The following is an 18540-nucleotide window of genomic DNA, read 5'->3' on the forward strand; positions in this document are numbered from 1 at the left end:
GTAGATTGCTTTGGGTAGTATAGTCATTTTCACAATATTGATTCTTCCAATCCAAAAACATGGTATATCTCTCCATCTGTTTGTGTTATCTTTGATTTCTTTCATCAGTGTCTTAATAGTTTTCTGAGTACAGGTCTTTTACCTCCTTAGGTTTATTCCTAGGTATTTTATTCTTTTTGTTGCAGTGGTGAATGGGAGTGTTTCCTTAATTTCTCTTTCAGATTTTTCATCATTAGTGTATAGGACTGCAAGAGATTTCTATGCATTAATTTTGCATCCTGCAACTTTACTAAATTCATTCATTAGCTCTAGCAGTTTTCTGGTGACATCTTTAGGATTCTCTATGTATAGTATCATGTCATCTACAAAAAGTGACAGTTGTCTTTCTTCTTTACCAATTTGTATTCCTTTTATTTCTTTTTCTTCTCTGATTGCCATGGCTAGAACTTCCAAAACTGTTGAATAATAGTGGCGAGAGTGGACATCCTTGTCTTGTTCCTGATCTTAGAGGAAATGCTTTTAGTTTTTCACCATTGAGAATGATGTTTGCTGTGGGTTTGTCATATATGGCCTTTATTATGTTGAGGTAGGTTCCCTCTATGCCCACTTTCTGGAGAGTTTTTATCATAAATGGGTGTTGAATTTTGTCAAAAGCTTTTTCTGCATCTGTTGAGATGATCATATGGTTTTTATTATTCAATTTGTTAATATGGTGTATCACATTGATTGATTTGCGTATATTGAAGAATCCTTGCATCCCTGGGATAAATCCCACTTGATCGTGGTGTATGATCCTTTTAATGTGTTGTTGGATTCTGTTTGCTAGTATTTTGTTGAGGATTTTTGCATCTATATTCATCAGTGATACTGGTCTGTAATTTTCTTTTTTTGTAGTATCTTTGTCTGGTTTTGGTATCAGGGTGATGATGGCCTTGTAGAATGAGTTTGGGAGTGTTCCTTCCTCTGCAGTTTTTTGGAAGAGTTTGAGAAGGATGGGTGTTAGCTCTTCTCTAAATGTTTGATAGAATTCACCTGTGAAGCCATCTGGTCTTGGACTTTTGTTTGTTGGAAGATTTTTAATCACAGTTTCAATTTCATTACTTGTGATTGGTCTGTTCATATTTTTATTTCTTCCTTGTTCAGTCTTGGAAGGTTATACCTTTCTACGAATTTGTCCATTTCTTCCAGGTTGTCCATTTTATTGGCATATAGTTGCTTGTAGTAGTCTGTTAGGATGCTTTGTATTTCTGCTGGGTCTGTTGTAACTTCTCCTTTTTCATTTCTAATTTATTGATTTGAGTCCTCTCCCTCATTTTCTTGATGAGTCTGGCTAATGGTTTATCAATTTTGTTTATCTTCTCAGAGAACCAGCTTTTAGTTTTATTGATCTTTGCTATTGTTTTCTTTGTTTCTGTTTCATTTATTTCTGCTCTGATCTTTATGATTTCTTTCCTTCTGCTAACTTTGGGTTTTGTTTGTTCTTCTTTCTCTAGTTCTTTTAGGTGTAAGGTTAGATTGTTTATTTGAGATTTTTCTTGTTTCTTGAGGTAGGATTGTATTGCTATAAACGTCCCTCTTAGAACTGCTTTTGCTGCATCCCATAGGTTTTGGATTGTCGTGGTTTTTTTTTTTTTTTTTTTAAATTTGTTTGTTTTATTTATTTATTTTTGGCTGCATTGGGTCTTCGTTGCTGCGTGTGGGCTTTCTCTTGTTGTGGCGAGTGGGGTCTACTCTTCGTTGCGGTGTGCGGGCTTCTCATTGTGGTGGCTTCTCTTGTTGCGGAATACAAGCTCTAGGCGCACGGGCTTCAGTGCTTGTGGCTTGCGGGCTTTAGAGCACAGGCTTAGTAGTTGTGGCACATGGGCTTAGTTGCTCCGCAGCACATGGGATCTTCCCGGACCAGGGCTCAAATCCGTGTCCACTGCTGGTGTTGGGGGGTCTCCCGCAGAGGCGGGCGGTGGCTCCGCCTCACCGTGGGGACAAGGACACCGGCAGCAGAGGCCCGGGGAAGCTCTCCCCGGCGTGAGCCCTCCCAGAGTCCGCCACCAACCCCACCAAAGAGCACGGGCAGGATCCAGCACCGGGTTGCCTCAGGCAAAACAACCAACAGGGAGGGAACCCAGCCCCACCCACCAACCGGATTGTCGTGTTTTCATTGTCATTTGTCTCTAGGTATTTTTTGATTTCCTCTTTGATTTCTTCAGTGGTCTCTTGGTTATTTAGTAAAGTAGTGTTTAACCTCCATGTGTTTGTGTTTTTTACGTTTCTTTCCCTGTAATTCATTTCTAATCTCATAGCGTTGTGGTCAGAAAAGATGCTTGATATGATTTCAATTTTCTTAAATTTACTGAGGCTTGATTTGTGACCCAAGATGTGATCTATCCTGGAGAATGTTCCGTGTGCACTTGAGAAGAAAGTGTAATCTGCTGTTTTTGGATGGAATGTCCTATAAATATTAATTAAATCTATCTGGTCTATTGTGTCATTTAAAGCTTCTGTTTCCTTTTTTATTTGCATTTTGGATGATCTGTCCATTGGTGTAAGTGAGGTGTTAAAGTCCTCCACTATTATTGTGTTACTGTCGATTTCCTCTTTTACAGCTTTTAGCAGTTGCCTTATGTATTGAGGTGCTCCTATGTTGGGTGCATATATATTTATAATTGTTTTATCTTCTTCTTGGATTGATCCCTTGATCATTATGTAGTGTCCTTCCTTGTCTCCTGTAACATTCTTTATTTTAAAGTCTATTTTATCTGATATGAGTATTGCTACTCCAGCTTTCTTTTGATTTCCATTTGCATGGAATATCTTTTTCCATCCCCTCACTTTCAGTCTGTATGTGTCCCTAGGTCTGATGTGGGTCTCTTGTAGACAGCATATATATGGGTCTTGTTTTTGTATCCATTCTGCAAGCCTGTGTCTTTTGGTTGGAGCATTTAATCCATCCACGTTTAAGGTAATTATCGATATGTATGTTCCTATGACCATTTTCTTAATTGTTTTGGGTTTGTTTTTGTAGGTCCTTTTCTTCTCTTGTGTTTCCCACTTAGAGAAGTTCCTTTAGCATTTGTAGTAGAGCTGGTTTGGTGGTGCTGAATTCTCTTAGCTTTTGCTTGTCTGTAAAGCTTTTGATTTCTCCATCAAATCTGAATGAGATCCTTGCCGGGTAGGGTAATCTTGGTTGTAGGTTCTTCCCTTTCATCACTTTAAGTATATCATGCCACTCCCTTCTGGCTTGCAGAGTTTCTGCTGAGAAATCAGCTGTTAACCTTATGGGAGTTCCCTTGTATGTTGTCATTTTTCCCTTGCTGCTTTCAATAATTTTTCTTTGTCTTTAATTTTTGCCAGTTTGATTACTGTGTGTCTCGGCGTGTTTCTCCTTGGGTTTATCCTGTATGGGACTCGCTGCGCTTCCTCGACTTGGGTGGCTATTTCCTTACCCATGTTAGGGAAGTTTTCGACTATAATCTCTTCAAATATTTTCTCGGGTCCTTTCTCTCTCTCTTCTCCTTCTGGGACCCCTATAATGCGAATGTTGTTGTGTTTAATGTTGTCCCAGAGGTCTCTTAGGCTGTCTTCATTTCTTTTCATTCTTTTTTCTTTATTCTGTCCTGCAGCAGTGAATTCCACCATTCTGTCTTCCAGGCCACTTATCCGTTCTTCTGCCTCAGTTATTCTGCTATTGATTCCTTCTAGTGTAGTTTTCATTTCAGTTATTGTATTGTTCATCTCTGTTTGTTCTTTAATTCTTCTAGGTCTTTGTTAAACATTTCTTGCATTCTCGATCTTTGCCTCCATTCTTTTTTTTTTTTTTATACAATCTGTTGCTCTTATCCTGATTTCACCAGTTTTTTTTAAAGTATTTATTTATTTAGTTATGGCTGTGTTGGGTCTTCGTTTCTGTGCCCGGGCTTTCTCTAGTTGTGGCAAGCGGGGGCCAGTCTTCATCGCGGTGCGCGGGCCTCTCACTATCGCGGCCTCTCTCGTTGCGGAGCACAGGCTCCAGACGCGCAGGCTCAGTAATTGTGGCTCACGGGCCCAGTTGCCCCGCGGCATGTGGGATCCTCCCAGACCAGGGCTCGAACCCGTGTCCCCTGCATTGGCAGGCAGACTCTCAACCACTGCGCCACCAGGGAAGCCCTGCCTCCATTCTTTTTCCGAGGTCCTGGATCATCTTCACTATCATTATTCTGAATTCTTTTTCTGGAAGGTTGCCTATCTGCACTTCATTTAGTTGTTTTTCTGGGGTTTTATCTTGTTCCTTCATCTGGTACATAGCCCTCTGCGTTTTCATCTTGTCTATCTTTCTGTGAATGTGGTTTTTGTTCCACAGGTTGCAGGATTGTAGTTCTTCTTGCTTGTGCTGTCTGCCCTCTGGTGGATGAGGCTTTCTAAGAGGCTTGTGTAGGTTTCCTGACGGGAGAGACTGGTGGTGGGTAGAGCTGACTGTTGCTCTGGTGGGCAGAGCTCAGTAAAACTTTAATCCGCTTGACTGCTGATGGGTGGGGCTGGGTTCCCTTCCTGTTGGTTGTTTGGCCTGAAGGAACCCAACACTGGAGCCTACCTTGGCTCTTTGGTGGGGCTAATGGCAGACTCTGGGAGGGCTCACGCCAAGGTGTACTTCCCAGAACTTCTGCCAGTGTCCTTGTCCCCACTGTGAGCCATAGCCACACCCTGCCTCTGCAGGAGACCCTCCAACACTAGCATGTAGGTCTGGTTCAGTCTCCCCTGGGGTCACTGCTCCTTCCCCTGGGTCCCAGTGCGCACACTACTTTGTGTATGCCCTCCAGGAGTGGAGTCTCTGTTTCCCCCAGTCCTGTCGAAGTCCTGCAGTCAAATCCCACTAGGCTTCAAAGTCTGATTCTCTAGGAATTCCTCCTCCCGTTGCCAGACCTCTAGGTTGGGAATCCTGATGTGGGGCTCAGAACCTTCACTCCAGTGGGTGGACTTCCATGGTATAAGTGTCCTCCAGTCTGTGAGTAACCCATCCAGCAGTTATGGGATTAGATTTTGCTGTGATTGTGCCCCTCCTACCGTCTCATTGTGGCTTCTCCTTTGTCTTTGGATGTGGGGTATCTTTTTTGGTGAGTTCCAGTGTCTTCCTGTTGATGATTGTCCAGCAGCTAGTTGTGATTCTGGTGTTCTCACAAGAGGGAGTGAGAGCACGTCCTTCTACTCTGCCATCTTGGTTCAGGCTCCAACACATTACTTTTTTTTTTTTTTTTTAATTTTATTTATTTATTTATTTTTGGCCGTGTTGGGTCTTCATTTCTGTGCGAGGGCCCTCTCCAGTTGTGGCAAGCGGGGGCCACTCCTCATCACAGCGCGCGCAGTGAGTTTTACATCACGGCCACTCCTTTCACCTTCGCGGCCTCCCCCGCCGCGGAGCGCAGGCTCCAGACGCGCAGGCCCAGCAGCTGTGGCCCACGGGCCCAGCCGCTCCGCGGCATGTGGGATCCCCCCCAGACCAGGGCCCGAACCCGCGTCCCCTGCACTAGCAGGCAGACTCTCAACCACTGCGCCACCAGGGAAGCCCCCAACACATTACATTTTAAAATGTGCTTATTTTCACATTAAATTGAATGTTCATCTACCACTTCAGTTTCATTTGCTAGTTTTTCATATGTTCTAATTTAAGAAATTCTCTAGCTTGCTTTTTTTCCATCACCTTGCTTTTTTTTTTTTGGCCACGCCATGCAGCTTGTGGGGTCCTAGTTCCCCTACCAGTGATTGAACCGGTGCCCCCTGCAGTGGAAGAGCAGAGTTCTAACCACTGGACCACCAGGGAATTTCCCATCCATCAGCTTGCTTTTTAACTAAAATTCCATCTGAACGATTTTTGTGTATCTTTCAGCTAAAAAATGTTTTTATTACAAAATGGACATGTTCCTTACAGAAATTTCAGAAAATAAAGGGGGAAAAAAGGTATCTCACACACCTAAAGGCACTCATTGTTAGCACCTAGGTGTATTTTTCTTCTAGACCCTTTTCTGTGTATATCTATCTTTTAAACAGTATGTAAGTGTTTAAATACCATAATCTTGTGACTAAAAGTCTTCCTTTAACCATTCCAAATACATAGGTAAGAATGAACCCCACTTTCTTGCCTCCCATTCTGTCATTAGCCTGCTCACCAGCTCATTTACCTTCTCCAGCACACCTGCCTCACTTTGCTGGAAGTACAAATTTGTCACATGTCACAGCCATGTATATATCATAGAACTTTGTTTCCAAAATGTGAAACATTGAGCATTAAATTTGCAAGTGTAGATATGTGTATATAATCTTAATTTCCTACTCCTACCACTCACCCACCCCCAAAAAAACTTTTTACCAAGAGACATTAAGAGAAAAACTGGGAATTATCAACACTTTCAAAGTATATATGACTCAGAAATTAGGCTTTTATTCTCATTTCTGGTTATCCACTACATAAAACTGAATTTTGTATCCCTTTCCTCTTTTGACTTATCTCCTGGTTAAGGAAACTATCCAGTTATCAGTTTAATGCCTACCATTCATATGGTACTGTTAAAAAAATTATAACTGATATCATCCAACTTGGAACAGCCAACATTTTTCATAAGACTGGCCTCTAGTAAGTTTTTGAAGTTTTTCAGAAATCAAATTCACTCTTGTGAAGATATATTGTTGAAGATATATTATTGAGGTAGCTAAAAGGATGCACATAACAAAACATTTACCTACAAGGATGTCTATTGTGGCCTTGTATGTAATTGTGAAAAATTAGAAGAAACAAATTAAATATCCAACATTAGAGAACTAGTTAAATAATATATTAAATATCTGTAGAATGGAACACTATTCAACCATTCAAAAATATTAATTGCTAATGAAATTTTCATAGCTTATTGTCAAGTAAAGGAAAGGTAATTTATGAATAGGATGTACCAAGGGGTCCCATTTTTTAAAAAATAAGGTGTGTGCATCATAGACAAATACCAAGATGTTAACCATGGTTATCTCAAAGTTATTAGCATTTTTTAAATGTATCCCTAGGCTAAATGAAATTCTAAAGAAATGGTTGCTAGAATAATTTGAGCAAAGGCAGCATTCAGTAGAAAAACATCAACATTAAAAAAAAAGAATATGACTTTCCAAGGTGGCTCCATAGATGGAGACACCATTCATTTTAGGGCACAAATTCTGATAAATTGAATAAAAGTTTAGTTTTATTACCTTAGCTTCACAGTTCTCAACATTAGCCAAGGAGCCTTTTTAGCCAATACCCACCCCTCATGAATTTTTAATGCCATGGATATACTGTATATCTGTTTATGTACTGTATGTATATTTGTAGTTTATATATAAAGGAATAAGGTTTTTTTCTTAATCTCAAGAACTAATTTTTACTCCCTTGGGAGCAGTAGTGTGCCTGTTTAGAATGCATGTTTTAGCCCTACTTTTTTTTTTTTAAGATTTATTGATTGATTGATTGATTGCTATGTTGGGTCTTCGTTTCTGTGCTAGGGCTTTCTCTAGTTGCGGCAAGTGGGGGCCACTCTTCATCGCGGTGCACGGGCCTCTCACCATCGTGACCTCTCTTGTTGCGGAGCACAGGCTCCAGACGCGCAGGCTCAGTAGTTGTGGCTCACGGGCCCAGTTGCTCCGCGGCATGTGGGATCTTCCCAGACCAGGGCTCGAACCCGTGTCCCCTGCATTGGCAGGCAGATTCTCAACCACTGCACCACCAGGGAAGCCCTAGCCCTACTTTTGTATATTAGGTCTAAAGTGATAGTATAAACCAATGATTGTCAAATCTCACTGATCCTCAGATCACCTGGGTGGTTGATTAGATGGGTGGGTGGTTTGTTTTATTTATTTATTTTTTTTTGCTGCATTGGGTCTTTGTTGCTGCATACGGGCTTTCTCTAGTTGCGGCGAGCGGGGGCTACTCTTCACTGCGGTGCGTAGGCTTCTCATTGCGGTGGCTTCTCTTGTTGCCGAGCACGGGCTCTAGGCGCGTGGGCTTCAGTAGTTGTGGCTCGCGGGCTCAGTAGTTGTGGCTCACGGGCTCTAGAGTGCAGGCTCAGTAGTTGTGGCGCACAAGCTTAGCTGCTCCGCGGCATGTGGGATCTTCCCGGACCGGGGCTCGAACCCTTGTCCCCTGCATTGGCAGGCGGATTCTTAACCACTGCGCCACCAGGGAAGTCCCCGGGTGGTTTGTTTTAAATAAAGATTCCAAGATTTCACATTGAATCTACTATATCAGTCTATACAGTGGGCCCAGGAATAGGATAGGGTGGGGAGACATTGACAGTGTTTTTGTTTTTTAAGCTCCCCATATAATTCTGTAATCATCCAGGTTGGAAACCCTGGTATAGACAGTAAACTCAGAGCAAAAAAACCTTCAAAGATGCGCAAGAGGGGTATAGTGATATAACTCTATTAGCCCTACTATAGAATGTTAATAACAGTGCTTTATTACTACCTATATAAAGACAAAAAAAACCTGATGTACTACTTAAATCACATTATAATAAAAATCATAAACTTAGTCCCATATCTTCAAGTTCAAGCCAATATGTGCTCTAATTTTTAATTGTTTTTTTTTCCATTAACAGCTTCATTGAGATGTAATTCACATACCATACAGTTCACCCATTTAAAATGCACAATTCAGTGGTTTTTATTATATTCACAGAGTTACATAACTATCACCACATTAAGTTCTAGTTCTTTTTAAGCAATGGTTTTTAAAAGCTCAGTTTAATTCAGTACTAAGTAGTCCCTTATAGTTCATTACGGCAGCTTTTAAGCCTGAGTATTTATCTTCTGCTGAACTGCAGTTTCACGTTTTTATAGCTTTTTATATTTATACCAATATAACCTAATAAATGTTTTTACTTCCTCAGTTACATGACTATGTACAGAATCATTTTACAAGTGCAAGAATGGCTTTGATTGGACTTGGTAAGTTGGGAATTGCCTGCATGTCAGTTTGCTTCTTTTAAGAGTAGTTTTTTAAGTCACAGACATAGAAAACAGACTTTTGGTTGCCAGCGGGGAGGGGGACAGGGGAGGGTTGGATTGGGAGTTTGGGAATAGCAGATATAAGCTGTTATATATAGAATGGATAAACAACAAGATCCTATTGTATAGCACAGGAAACTATATTCAATATCCTGTAATAAACCATAATGGAAAAGAATATTTATAACTGAATCACTTTGCTGTATACCAGAAACTAACACAACATTGTAAATATTCAGTTACAAAAAAAGAAGTATGACTTGGCAGATCGTGAAACATGTGACTAACTTATTCAATGAGGAGGTAGAATTATCCTTGAAACTCTGTAAAATCAGGTACTATCATATGTAACTGACTATGTATATATACATCTTTTATAGTTATATATAGATCGATATCTAGATAATTTACAGTTCCATGGTTCTTGGCTCCCAGAGAAAGTGGTAGATAGTCAGAAAATTCACTGAGGCTGCTGACTTTTCCTTTATAATTTGGTGTGGTAGGGGATGGGACACCTTTCCAGTGCATTGTAATTCTGTCACTATATAGGTAACCAGCCTCAATTTATAATATACTCACTTGGGTATTTTCTTAAATTCTGATTATACAATTCTCCATTATGTTGTTATGTCTCATTCTAGAAAGTGGTTAATTGAAAAAAGAGAAACTCTAAGATGTGCTACTATTAAATGTTGCACTTACAGTTATGAATAAAAGTATTGTTTCACTGTCTCAATGTGAGTCATTAAAAAAAAAAAGAGTAGTCCTTTAAGCTATAATTATGTGAACACAGGATTGAACAAAATTTCAGAACTCATCCTCTGTTTATGTCAGAAAGTCAGTATGTGATAGGATTTTAATAGCTAGTCTTTCATGGAAACAACCTAAATGTCCATTGACAGATGAATGGATAAAGAAGATGTGGTACATATATACAATAGAATATTACTCAGCCATTAAAAAGAATGAAATAATGCCATTTGCAGCAACATGGATGTACGTAGAGATTATCATACTAAGCGAAGTAAGTCAGAAAGAGAAAGACAAATACCATATATCACTTATACATAGAATCTAAAATACGACACAAATGAACATATCTATGAAATAGAAACAGACTCACATATAGAGAACAGACTTATGGTTGCCAAGGGGGAGGGGGATGGGGGAGGGAAGGATTGGGAGTTTGGGATTAGTAGGTGCAAACTATTATATGTAGAATGGATAAACAACAAGGTCCCACTGTATAGCACAGAGAACTATATTCAATATCCTGTGATAAACCATAATGGAAAAGAATATGAAAAGAATATATATATGTATAACTGAGTCACTTTATAGCGGAAATTAACACAACATTGTAAATCAACTATACGTCAATAAAATTTAAAAAAAATAAACTTCCCCAACACAGCTTTATAGCATATAAATAAATCCTCCCCAACTCTGAAAAAAAAAAATAGCTAGTCTTTTTTATTTTTAAGCAGAATCCAGCATTTAACTTTTTAAAGCACTGGCTTTCAAATTCATTACAGTATTTGCAAAAGCTATGACAAAGGGCAGATTTCTCTAAGCAAAGAGCTTTTACAAAGAGCTTTTGTTTTTGTTTTGCTTCGTTTTAAGTACAATTTAGTAGAAAAATAGACAAAGGGCATGAACAACCAATACGTGGGGAAAGTGTGTGTGTGTGTGTGTGTGTGTGTGTGTGTGTGTGTGTGTGTGTGTGTATGGCCAATTATTGTAAAAGATGTAATAACTAAAAAATTTTTAATCTGTGAAATTGACAAAAATTAAAAGATTGACACTGCCCAGTATTAACCATGGTATGGAGAAATAGGCACTCTCAAAAATTATTGGTGGGAGTGTAAAATGGTACATTTTTGGAGGTCTTTTTTTTTTTTTTTTGGCTGCATTGGGTCTTTGTTGCTGCACACGGGCTTTCTCTAGTTGTGGTGAGTGGGGGCTACTCTTCGTTGTGGTGCGCAGGCTTCTCATTACAGTGGCTTCTCTTGTTGCGGAGCACGGGCTCTAGGCGTGCGGGCTTCAGTAGTTGAAGCACGTGGCCTCAGTAGTTGTGGCTCACGGGCTCTAGAGCACAGCCTCAGTAGTTGTGGCGCACGGGCTTAGTAGTTGTTGCTCTGCAGCATGTAGGATCTTCCCGGACCAGGGATTGAACCCGTGTCCCCTGCATCAGCAGGTGGATTCTTAACCACTGTGCTACCAGGGAAGTCCCTGGAGGTCTGTTTTAATATATTAAAATTGTAATTGTTTATTCTCTTAGGCCCAGCATTTACGTTTAAGAATTTACCCTGCAGAAACATTTGATCAAGTTTACAAAATAGTTGCATGAGAATATTATTTGCAGTATTGGGTTTTTGTTCATTTGTTTTATAAATAACAGCTTAATTGAGGAATAATTCACATGCCATAAAATTCACCCTTTTAAAGTGTACAGTTTGTGGCTTTTAGTGTACTCACAGAGTTGTGCAACTATTGTCACTATCTAATTTCAGAACATTTTCACCATCCCCAAAAGAAACCCCATACTCATTAGCAGTCACTCCTCGTTCCACCTCCTCCTTGCCTCTGGCAACCATTAATCTCCTTTCTGTCTGTATAGAGCTGACTGTTCTGGACATTTCATATAAAGGGAATTATACAATAATAGCCTTTGTAACTGGCTTCTTTCACTTAGTCACTTAGCATAATGTTTTCAAAGTCCATCCATATTGTAGCATGTACCAATGTTCCATTCCCTTTTCTGGCTGAAAAATATATTTCATTACCACATTTTGTTATTCATTCATTAGCTGGACATTTGGGTTGTTCCTGAATGTTTTGGCTTTTATGAATATAAACATTCATATATAAGTTTTTAAACAAAACATCTTTTTCATTCTTTTGGGTGTATACCTAGGAGTAGAATTGCCAGGATAGGGTATCTCTCTGTTTAACCATTTGAAGAACTGCCAGACTGTTTTCCAAAGCAGTGGAACCATTTTACGTTCCATCAGCAGTGCACAAGGGTTCCAATTTCTCCACATTCTTATCAACACTTATTATCTGTCTTTGATTATGGCCATCCTAATGGGTGTGAAGTAGTGTCTCATTGTGGTTTTGATATGCATTTCCGTAGTGATTGATAACATTGAATGTATTTTTTTGTGCTTTTTGGCCGTCTATATATCTTATTTGGAGAAATGCTTATTCAAGTCCCTTGCCCATTTTTTAATTGGGTTTTTTTTTTTTAATTGTTGAGTTATAAGAGTTCTTTATATATTCTGGATACTAATCCTTACCAGATTTTTTCCCATTTTGTGGATTATCTTTTCACTCTTTTGAAAATGTCTTTTGATGCACATTGCCATATTGTTTTAATAGCCAACTATTAGAAGCATACTCATGTCCCTCAAGAAGGGATTGATTAAATAAATGATGGTATATCCATATAATAAAATTCTTTATAACCATTAAATGTTTGGTGTAGTCCATTCACTTAGATGTAAATTACAAAAGACAAGTTAGAAACAATATCAATAGAATGACACCATTTTAAAAATAAAAAGGATAATATTAATATTTGCATAGAAAAAGTTCTAGATGAATATATAGTAAAGCTGTAAATGCATATTTCTGGAAGAGTGGCATTATGGGAGGCTGTTATTTTCTTTACTGTTTATTTTTGTAATATTTGAATTGTATAATATATTTTTAAAATCGTGTTTTACAATTGTGCTTTAGAAATTCTTTCTAGTTTGTTTTTGTTTCTTTTGAAATAGGTGTGAGTCATCCTGTTCTAAAGCAAGTTGCTGAACAGTTTCTCAACATGAGGGGTGGGCTTGGTTTATCTGGTGCAAAGACCAAGTACCGTGGAGGTAAGCGTTTTGTTCCATTAAGGTTAATTTACCAGGATGCCGCCTCTCCCCCCAGTAGCATATTGGAGTATAATAGGCCTGATTATTTACTACCAAATAGTATCAATGTGGAAAGAAAGAATTAGATTGCTTGAGTGTTATGTATTAAACATGTTTGTGTATGTGTTGGGGGAAGGGCAGGATAGCAAGGAGAGCACCAGGCCAGGGAAAAGCTTAATCTTAATGGGTTAATACTGTGTTGTAGAGAATATTGAAGAATAAAACCAAAAGCCACTTTCTTCGCTCTTGCCTTACCTGGCCCCAGGTGAAATTCGAGAACAGAATGGAGACAGTCTCGTCCATGCTGCTCTTGTAGCAGAAAGTGCTGCTGCAGGAAGTGCAGAAGCAAATGCGTTTAGTGTTCTCCAGCATGTCCTCGGTGCTGGACCACATGTTAAGAGGGGCAGCAATGCCACCAGCTCTCTATACCAAGCTGTTGCCAAAGGAATTCACCAGCCATTTGATGTGAGTCTGAACAGTTGATATCTCTCCTTTTGTTTTCACAGGCTCAGTGTTTACGATGTAGTCCTGATACTTGCTCTTAATGTTAATCTGCTTTTAAAATTTAAGATGAGGGGCTTCTCTGGTGGTCCAGTGGTTAAGACTCTGCGTGCTTCCACTGCAGGTGGCACGAGTTCTATCCCTGGTCAGGGAACTAAGATCCCGCATGCCACACGGTGTGGCCAAAAGAAAAAAAAATTAAGATGAACACAAAGAAAATCTTTGTAAAACTGAAGAGACAGCCAGGCTTAATTTTAGTACCTTAGTGGGTCTATCAAAAACTTACTGTTATTCTAATATAAAAAGAAGAATTGATTGCTTAAAAAGTCAGAAATTCACACTTCAGTTCCCTTTAGAATAAAGTTTTAGATATTAAACATTCCCCTAGATTCTAATTAGTCTTTTTTTCTGATTTCTTCTGTCCCCTTCTATTCTTATGGCTACTTCCTGAATTTCACTGCTCTTCATGTTTTCCAGCCAAGTGTACAAGATATACAGCAAGAAATTACTTACTGACCTGCTCCTCCAGCTTGAGATTAAGTTAAAAGAGAAAAATGACATTTAACCATAACCAAAAGTTATGTTGCCTTAGAAGACACCTTTTTATGACAGTGAGGAAAGTGCTAAAGCTTTCAAAATAATGATACTCAAATCAAGAGAATGTAAAATGTCACCGGCAAAATATTTAATGAGTGACGATAGTTTGCCCAATGTAATGCCCCGTGTGACCTTCAATGATATCTTTAAAAAGTAACAAATGTACTAAATTGTAGGATTAAGTATCATTCATAATTTCAGCAATAGTACATGGCACAGGTAGGTTTATGCCTCAGTAAGTCTTTGGCCATTTGACACTTAATGGTGAAAATTAAAATCAGTCATCTTCTCTTTTTACTCCTCTGTTTAATACTTTAGTGGTAGTGTCAGACTTTTTTTTTTTTTAGCAGAGGAGCCTTTTTCATCAGTGCCATTTCCCAGCTGCAATGCCCAACACAAAAGTTTTTGCTTTTAAAGAAGTTCAGAAGGCTTACTCGACAGTGAAACCCTTGGAATCTTCTGTACAGAGCCTTAGAGTTCCCTGGAACACAGTTTGAAAACCATTATCTTATTTTTTTTTTTAAGTTTATTTATTTTGGCTGCACCGGGTCTTAGTTGTGGCACGTGGGATCTTCATTGCGGCATGTTTAGTTGTAGCATGCGGGATCTTTTAGTTGCAGCATGCGGGCTTCTTAGTTGCGGCATGCACATGGGATCTAGTTCCCCGACCAGGGATCGAACCCAGGCCCCCTGCAGCTCAGAGTCTTACCCACTGGACCACCGGGGAACTCCCGAAAACCATTATCTTAAATTAGTCCTAGTCCTAAATTAGATTTTCTCCAGATTTTCTTTCTCCTGGTTCATGGTCTACTCTGTTTTCTTCATGCTTTACTCTTCACCATTGAATGTTAACGATGCTTTGGGTAGTTGGAGTTTAATCTAATCCAGTGACATAATTTAATAGAAATTCCTGGGACGTCCCTGGTGGCGCAGTGGTTAAGAATCCGCCTGCCAATGCAGGGAACACTGGTTCAAGCCCTGGTCTGGGAAGATCCCACATGCCGCGGAGCAGCTAGGCCCAAGTGCCACAACTACTGAGCCCACACTCTAGAGCCTGCAAGCCACAACTACTGAGCCCGCACACCACAACTACTGAAGCCTGCGCACCTAGAGCCCGTGCTCTGCAACAAGAGAAGCCAATGCAATTAGAAGCCCAGGCACCGCAAGGAAGAGCAGCCCCCGCTCTCCGCAACTAGAGAAAACCCGCACGCAGCAATGAAGACCCAATGCAGCCAAAAATAAATAATAAATAAATAAATTTAAAAGATAAATCCACAAAAAAAAAAAAAAATTTAATAGAAATTCCTGCTTCAGAATTTGGCCAGAAATTTGGAAGATGACTAGTTAGTCTCAGAATTAAACTTCAGGTGATTGAAGTGCATATCTTTTTATGCTTCATATGGGCCGAACCAATGGTTTTCAAACTTCATCTGGAACACTAGTTTAAAATTCGGAATCCCAGACTGCATCTTTAGTGATGTGAGTGAGTAGATGTGTTGTAGGAACCTGAAAGTCTACATTTTTAATAACAACTCAAGTGATCCTTATGTAAACGGTCCACATAAACACTGAAAAGCACTTTACTAGGGTGTCATGTCCACCTTAAGGAACTTAACACTCTACTCAGACTGCAGACAGAAATACCCCTGTTTTCCAGAGGCTAAATTTCTTGCTCCCTTGGACATCTGAATAATAGATACTAAGCAGAAATTTGTTTCCTAACCCTTTAACTTTAGTCTATAGGAGAAGTGAAAGCGAATTGGTGAAAAGGAAGTCACCACCAACAGCAGAGGGAAGAAAGCAGGTTTGTCTAATGCCAAAGCCCATGTTTTATACCACTCAGCTGTACTGAATCTACAGTAGTAATGTTCACAAGTTAATGTTTGCATTAACTTTTAATCATCAAAAGGTTAGAAAATACCAAGGAAAGTGAGCCGTCGTTTTAGAAAGAGTTAAATGAGAAAAGTTAAAACATTACAGTTGTGAAAGAGGTAACCTGTATATAGAACACCTCAGTCCTTAATAGAACCATTTAAGTGAAATATTAATCCATGTCTTTGCTTATACTGTGAAGGTATACGTTTTTGTCTAGACAGCCTTAGGGAAATTGTGCCCTGTTTTACCTACATACAGTAAAGTTTCATTATATTTTCAGGTTTCTGCTTTTAATGCCAGTTACTCAGATTCTGGACTCTTTGGGATTTACACTATCTCGCAGGCTGCAGCTGCTGGAGATGTAAGTTGCAAACTCATCAATTCTCACAGGATTTTTTCCCCCATTAACATATTTTTAGTAAGAACATGGAATGTTTGAATGCCTTGGTTTATCAGAGTTCTGTATAGTGTAATATCATTAAAGTGTTATCTGCTGTGGAGGAAAGTTAAAAATGAAAAACGCATATACTGATGCTTCCAGAAAAGAGGGAGGAAATGTTTCCTTGGTATTTTCGTTCTGTGTGGACATGTGGCATTGAGTTGTCTCTGGGATATCTAAATGGAGAACTCAGTTGAGGTCAAAGCCAAGATGTTTACTGGGAGTCCTCATTATAAAGAGTGTGTTGAAGTCAGGGTTACATGTGAAAGGTTGGAGGAGAAGAAAACTGAAGGTCGAGCTAAGGAAAATGGCCAAAAAAAACAGAAAGAAGAGAAACTGGCATGTTTGGAGACCAGGAAAGAGAGAATGGTTAACACTGTTTCAATCTACTCTGGATTAACATCCCTTTAGTTACCACAGAGAGGTCTGGTAGTTTTAGCAAACTAGGATAATATTGGTGATACTATCAGTTTTTATCAGAGTATTGGAAGTGAACTAAAATTTATAATATTAAGGAATGAATGGGAAGAAAGAAATACAAAGTTGGTGCAGGCAGGTGGAGCTTAGACTTGTAAGGAGGTGGGTGGTAGTTTTAGGAGAGTTTCCACTGAGAGATTAAGTAGGAAGAGACATTCACACTGAAAGGAAAGAGAATTGGAGCGAATATAGGTGATAAATTATAGATGGATCAAGTCTGAAAAAGCAAGAGCAAGCAGGATCCAAAGTACAATCGGACATTTTAGCCTTGGACACAAAGGCTGATGGGAGAAGAGGATGTCGGGAAGATGAGGAAGTGCATCCCTGGTGAGGTAGGAGGCTAAGTCATGTTTTGAGAATAAGAGAAGGGAGGAGAGTCTAAAGAAAGTAACGAGGTTTGGGACAGATGAGTGGCTAGATGCACACAGAATGAGCATAACAGCAGTACAGATGTCTCCTTGAGATAAGTGACCACAAATTCATAGTACAGTCAGATGTCTAGCCTAATGCAGAAATGGAGGAGGCAGGCAGTAGGGTTGATCCCAGGCTGGAATCCTGCAAAGTAGGCAGGTCAGAAGTATGAAAAGATGGCAGGAAGTTGGAAACACTGGCAAGAGTGATTGAAGAGATGATTCATGGATTTAGGCTAGAAGTGAAGCCAGGGGGACCTGGTAGATTGAAAGTGGACAAATCAAGGAACTAGAGATGTTGATAAAATGGGAGATAAGGATAGCGTGATTAAAGACTTAGGCCAGAGGTCTTGGAATTGAGGATTTCAGAGGTAGGTCAGATCTAGGTTATGTGCAGGTCTGGGGTATGGCTATGGAAATGGGTAGCTCACCTGGAGGGGAAATGAAGGTCCTAGAGTTTAGGTGATTAGGAAGAACAGTAAGTAGCAGACCCAGAATGGTGCCAGGGTTGAGATGGAGAAAATCATGGGCCAGGTTTATTATTAATTTATTTATTCAACATATATTTACCAAGTACCCACCCACATCACTAGAACTTGATTCCTTCATGACTCTAGCACTCCAGGTATGGACAGGCTTTACAGATTGGCTGTGTATGGATTACTACTTTTTTCTTAGTGAATAGTAAGAGATAGCAGTATTAATTACATGATACTTTGAGAGTCTTGGGAAAATTTTGAGGTGCTTATTCTTTGTAGGCAATTATAAATCCCTGAGTTTTCTTTTCCTAAACCCTACTGCCATCCTCTGCCCTCTGCCACTTAATGTTTGTTAAGAAACTTGGCCACTTGGATATTGTACAAACAGCTGCTTTATGAAACATTGGAAGAGTAAGCAGCACATAGTGACTTAAGAATTCCAAATGGACACTATACTGTTTCTCTGGAACTAACCTTCCATCTTTTGTTTTTGCCTCAGTAGAGGAGCATTTGAATGCTGCAGCAGACTTTGGCACTGATCAAAGATGACCAGCTTTTACTTGTCTATCCTAGGTTATCAAGGCTGCCTATAACCAGGTAAAAACAGTTGCTCAAGGAAACCTTTCTAATACAGATGTCCAAGTTGCCAAGTAAGTTTCAATATTAATGTTTCATGTTTCAATTATTTGAAAGTTGTATTTTTTCTAGTTACAACACTATTGTAATAAATACACAAAAGGATTGAAAGGTACAGAAAAGTATTTAAAAGGAAAGGGAAATATACTCCTACCCCCTAGAGATATAATTGTTAACATTTTGATTATTTTCTTGACCATTTTTAAACATAATTGTTA

General features: G+C 39.4%; 1 protein-coding gene across 1 annotated transcript in view; it reads left to right on the forward strand.

The window, feature by feature from the left end:
* The window catches only part of UQCRC2 (ubiquinol-cytochrome c reductase core protein 2), a 31868-nt gene that overhangs the window by 9841 nt on the left and 3487 nt on the right, over positions 1–18540 (forward strand). The window contains exons 8-12 of the mRNA XM_068524011.1: positions 8877–8934; positions 12774–12869; positions 13174–13373; positions 16162–16242; positions 18260–18336. Coding sequence (XP_068380112.1) covers positions 8877–8934; positions 12774–12869; positions 13174–13373; positions 16162–16242; positions 18260–18336 — 512 coding nt within the window. The remainder of the gene's footprint in view (positions 1–8876; positions 8935–12773; positions 12870–13173; positions 13374–16161; positions 16243–18259; positions 18337–18540) is intronic.

The sequence above is a fragment of the Eschrichtius robustus genome, chromosome 16 (assembly GCF_028021215.1).
Source record: "Eschrichtius robustus isolate mEscRob2 chromosome 16, mEscRob2.pri, whole genome shotgun sequence".
NCBI lineage: Eukaryota > Metazoa > Chordata > Mammalia > Artiodactyla > Eschrichtiidae > Eschrichtius > Eschrichtius robustus.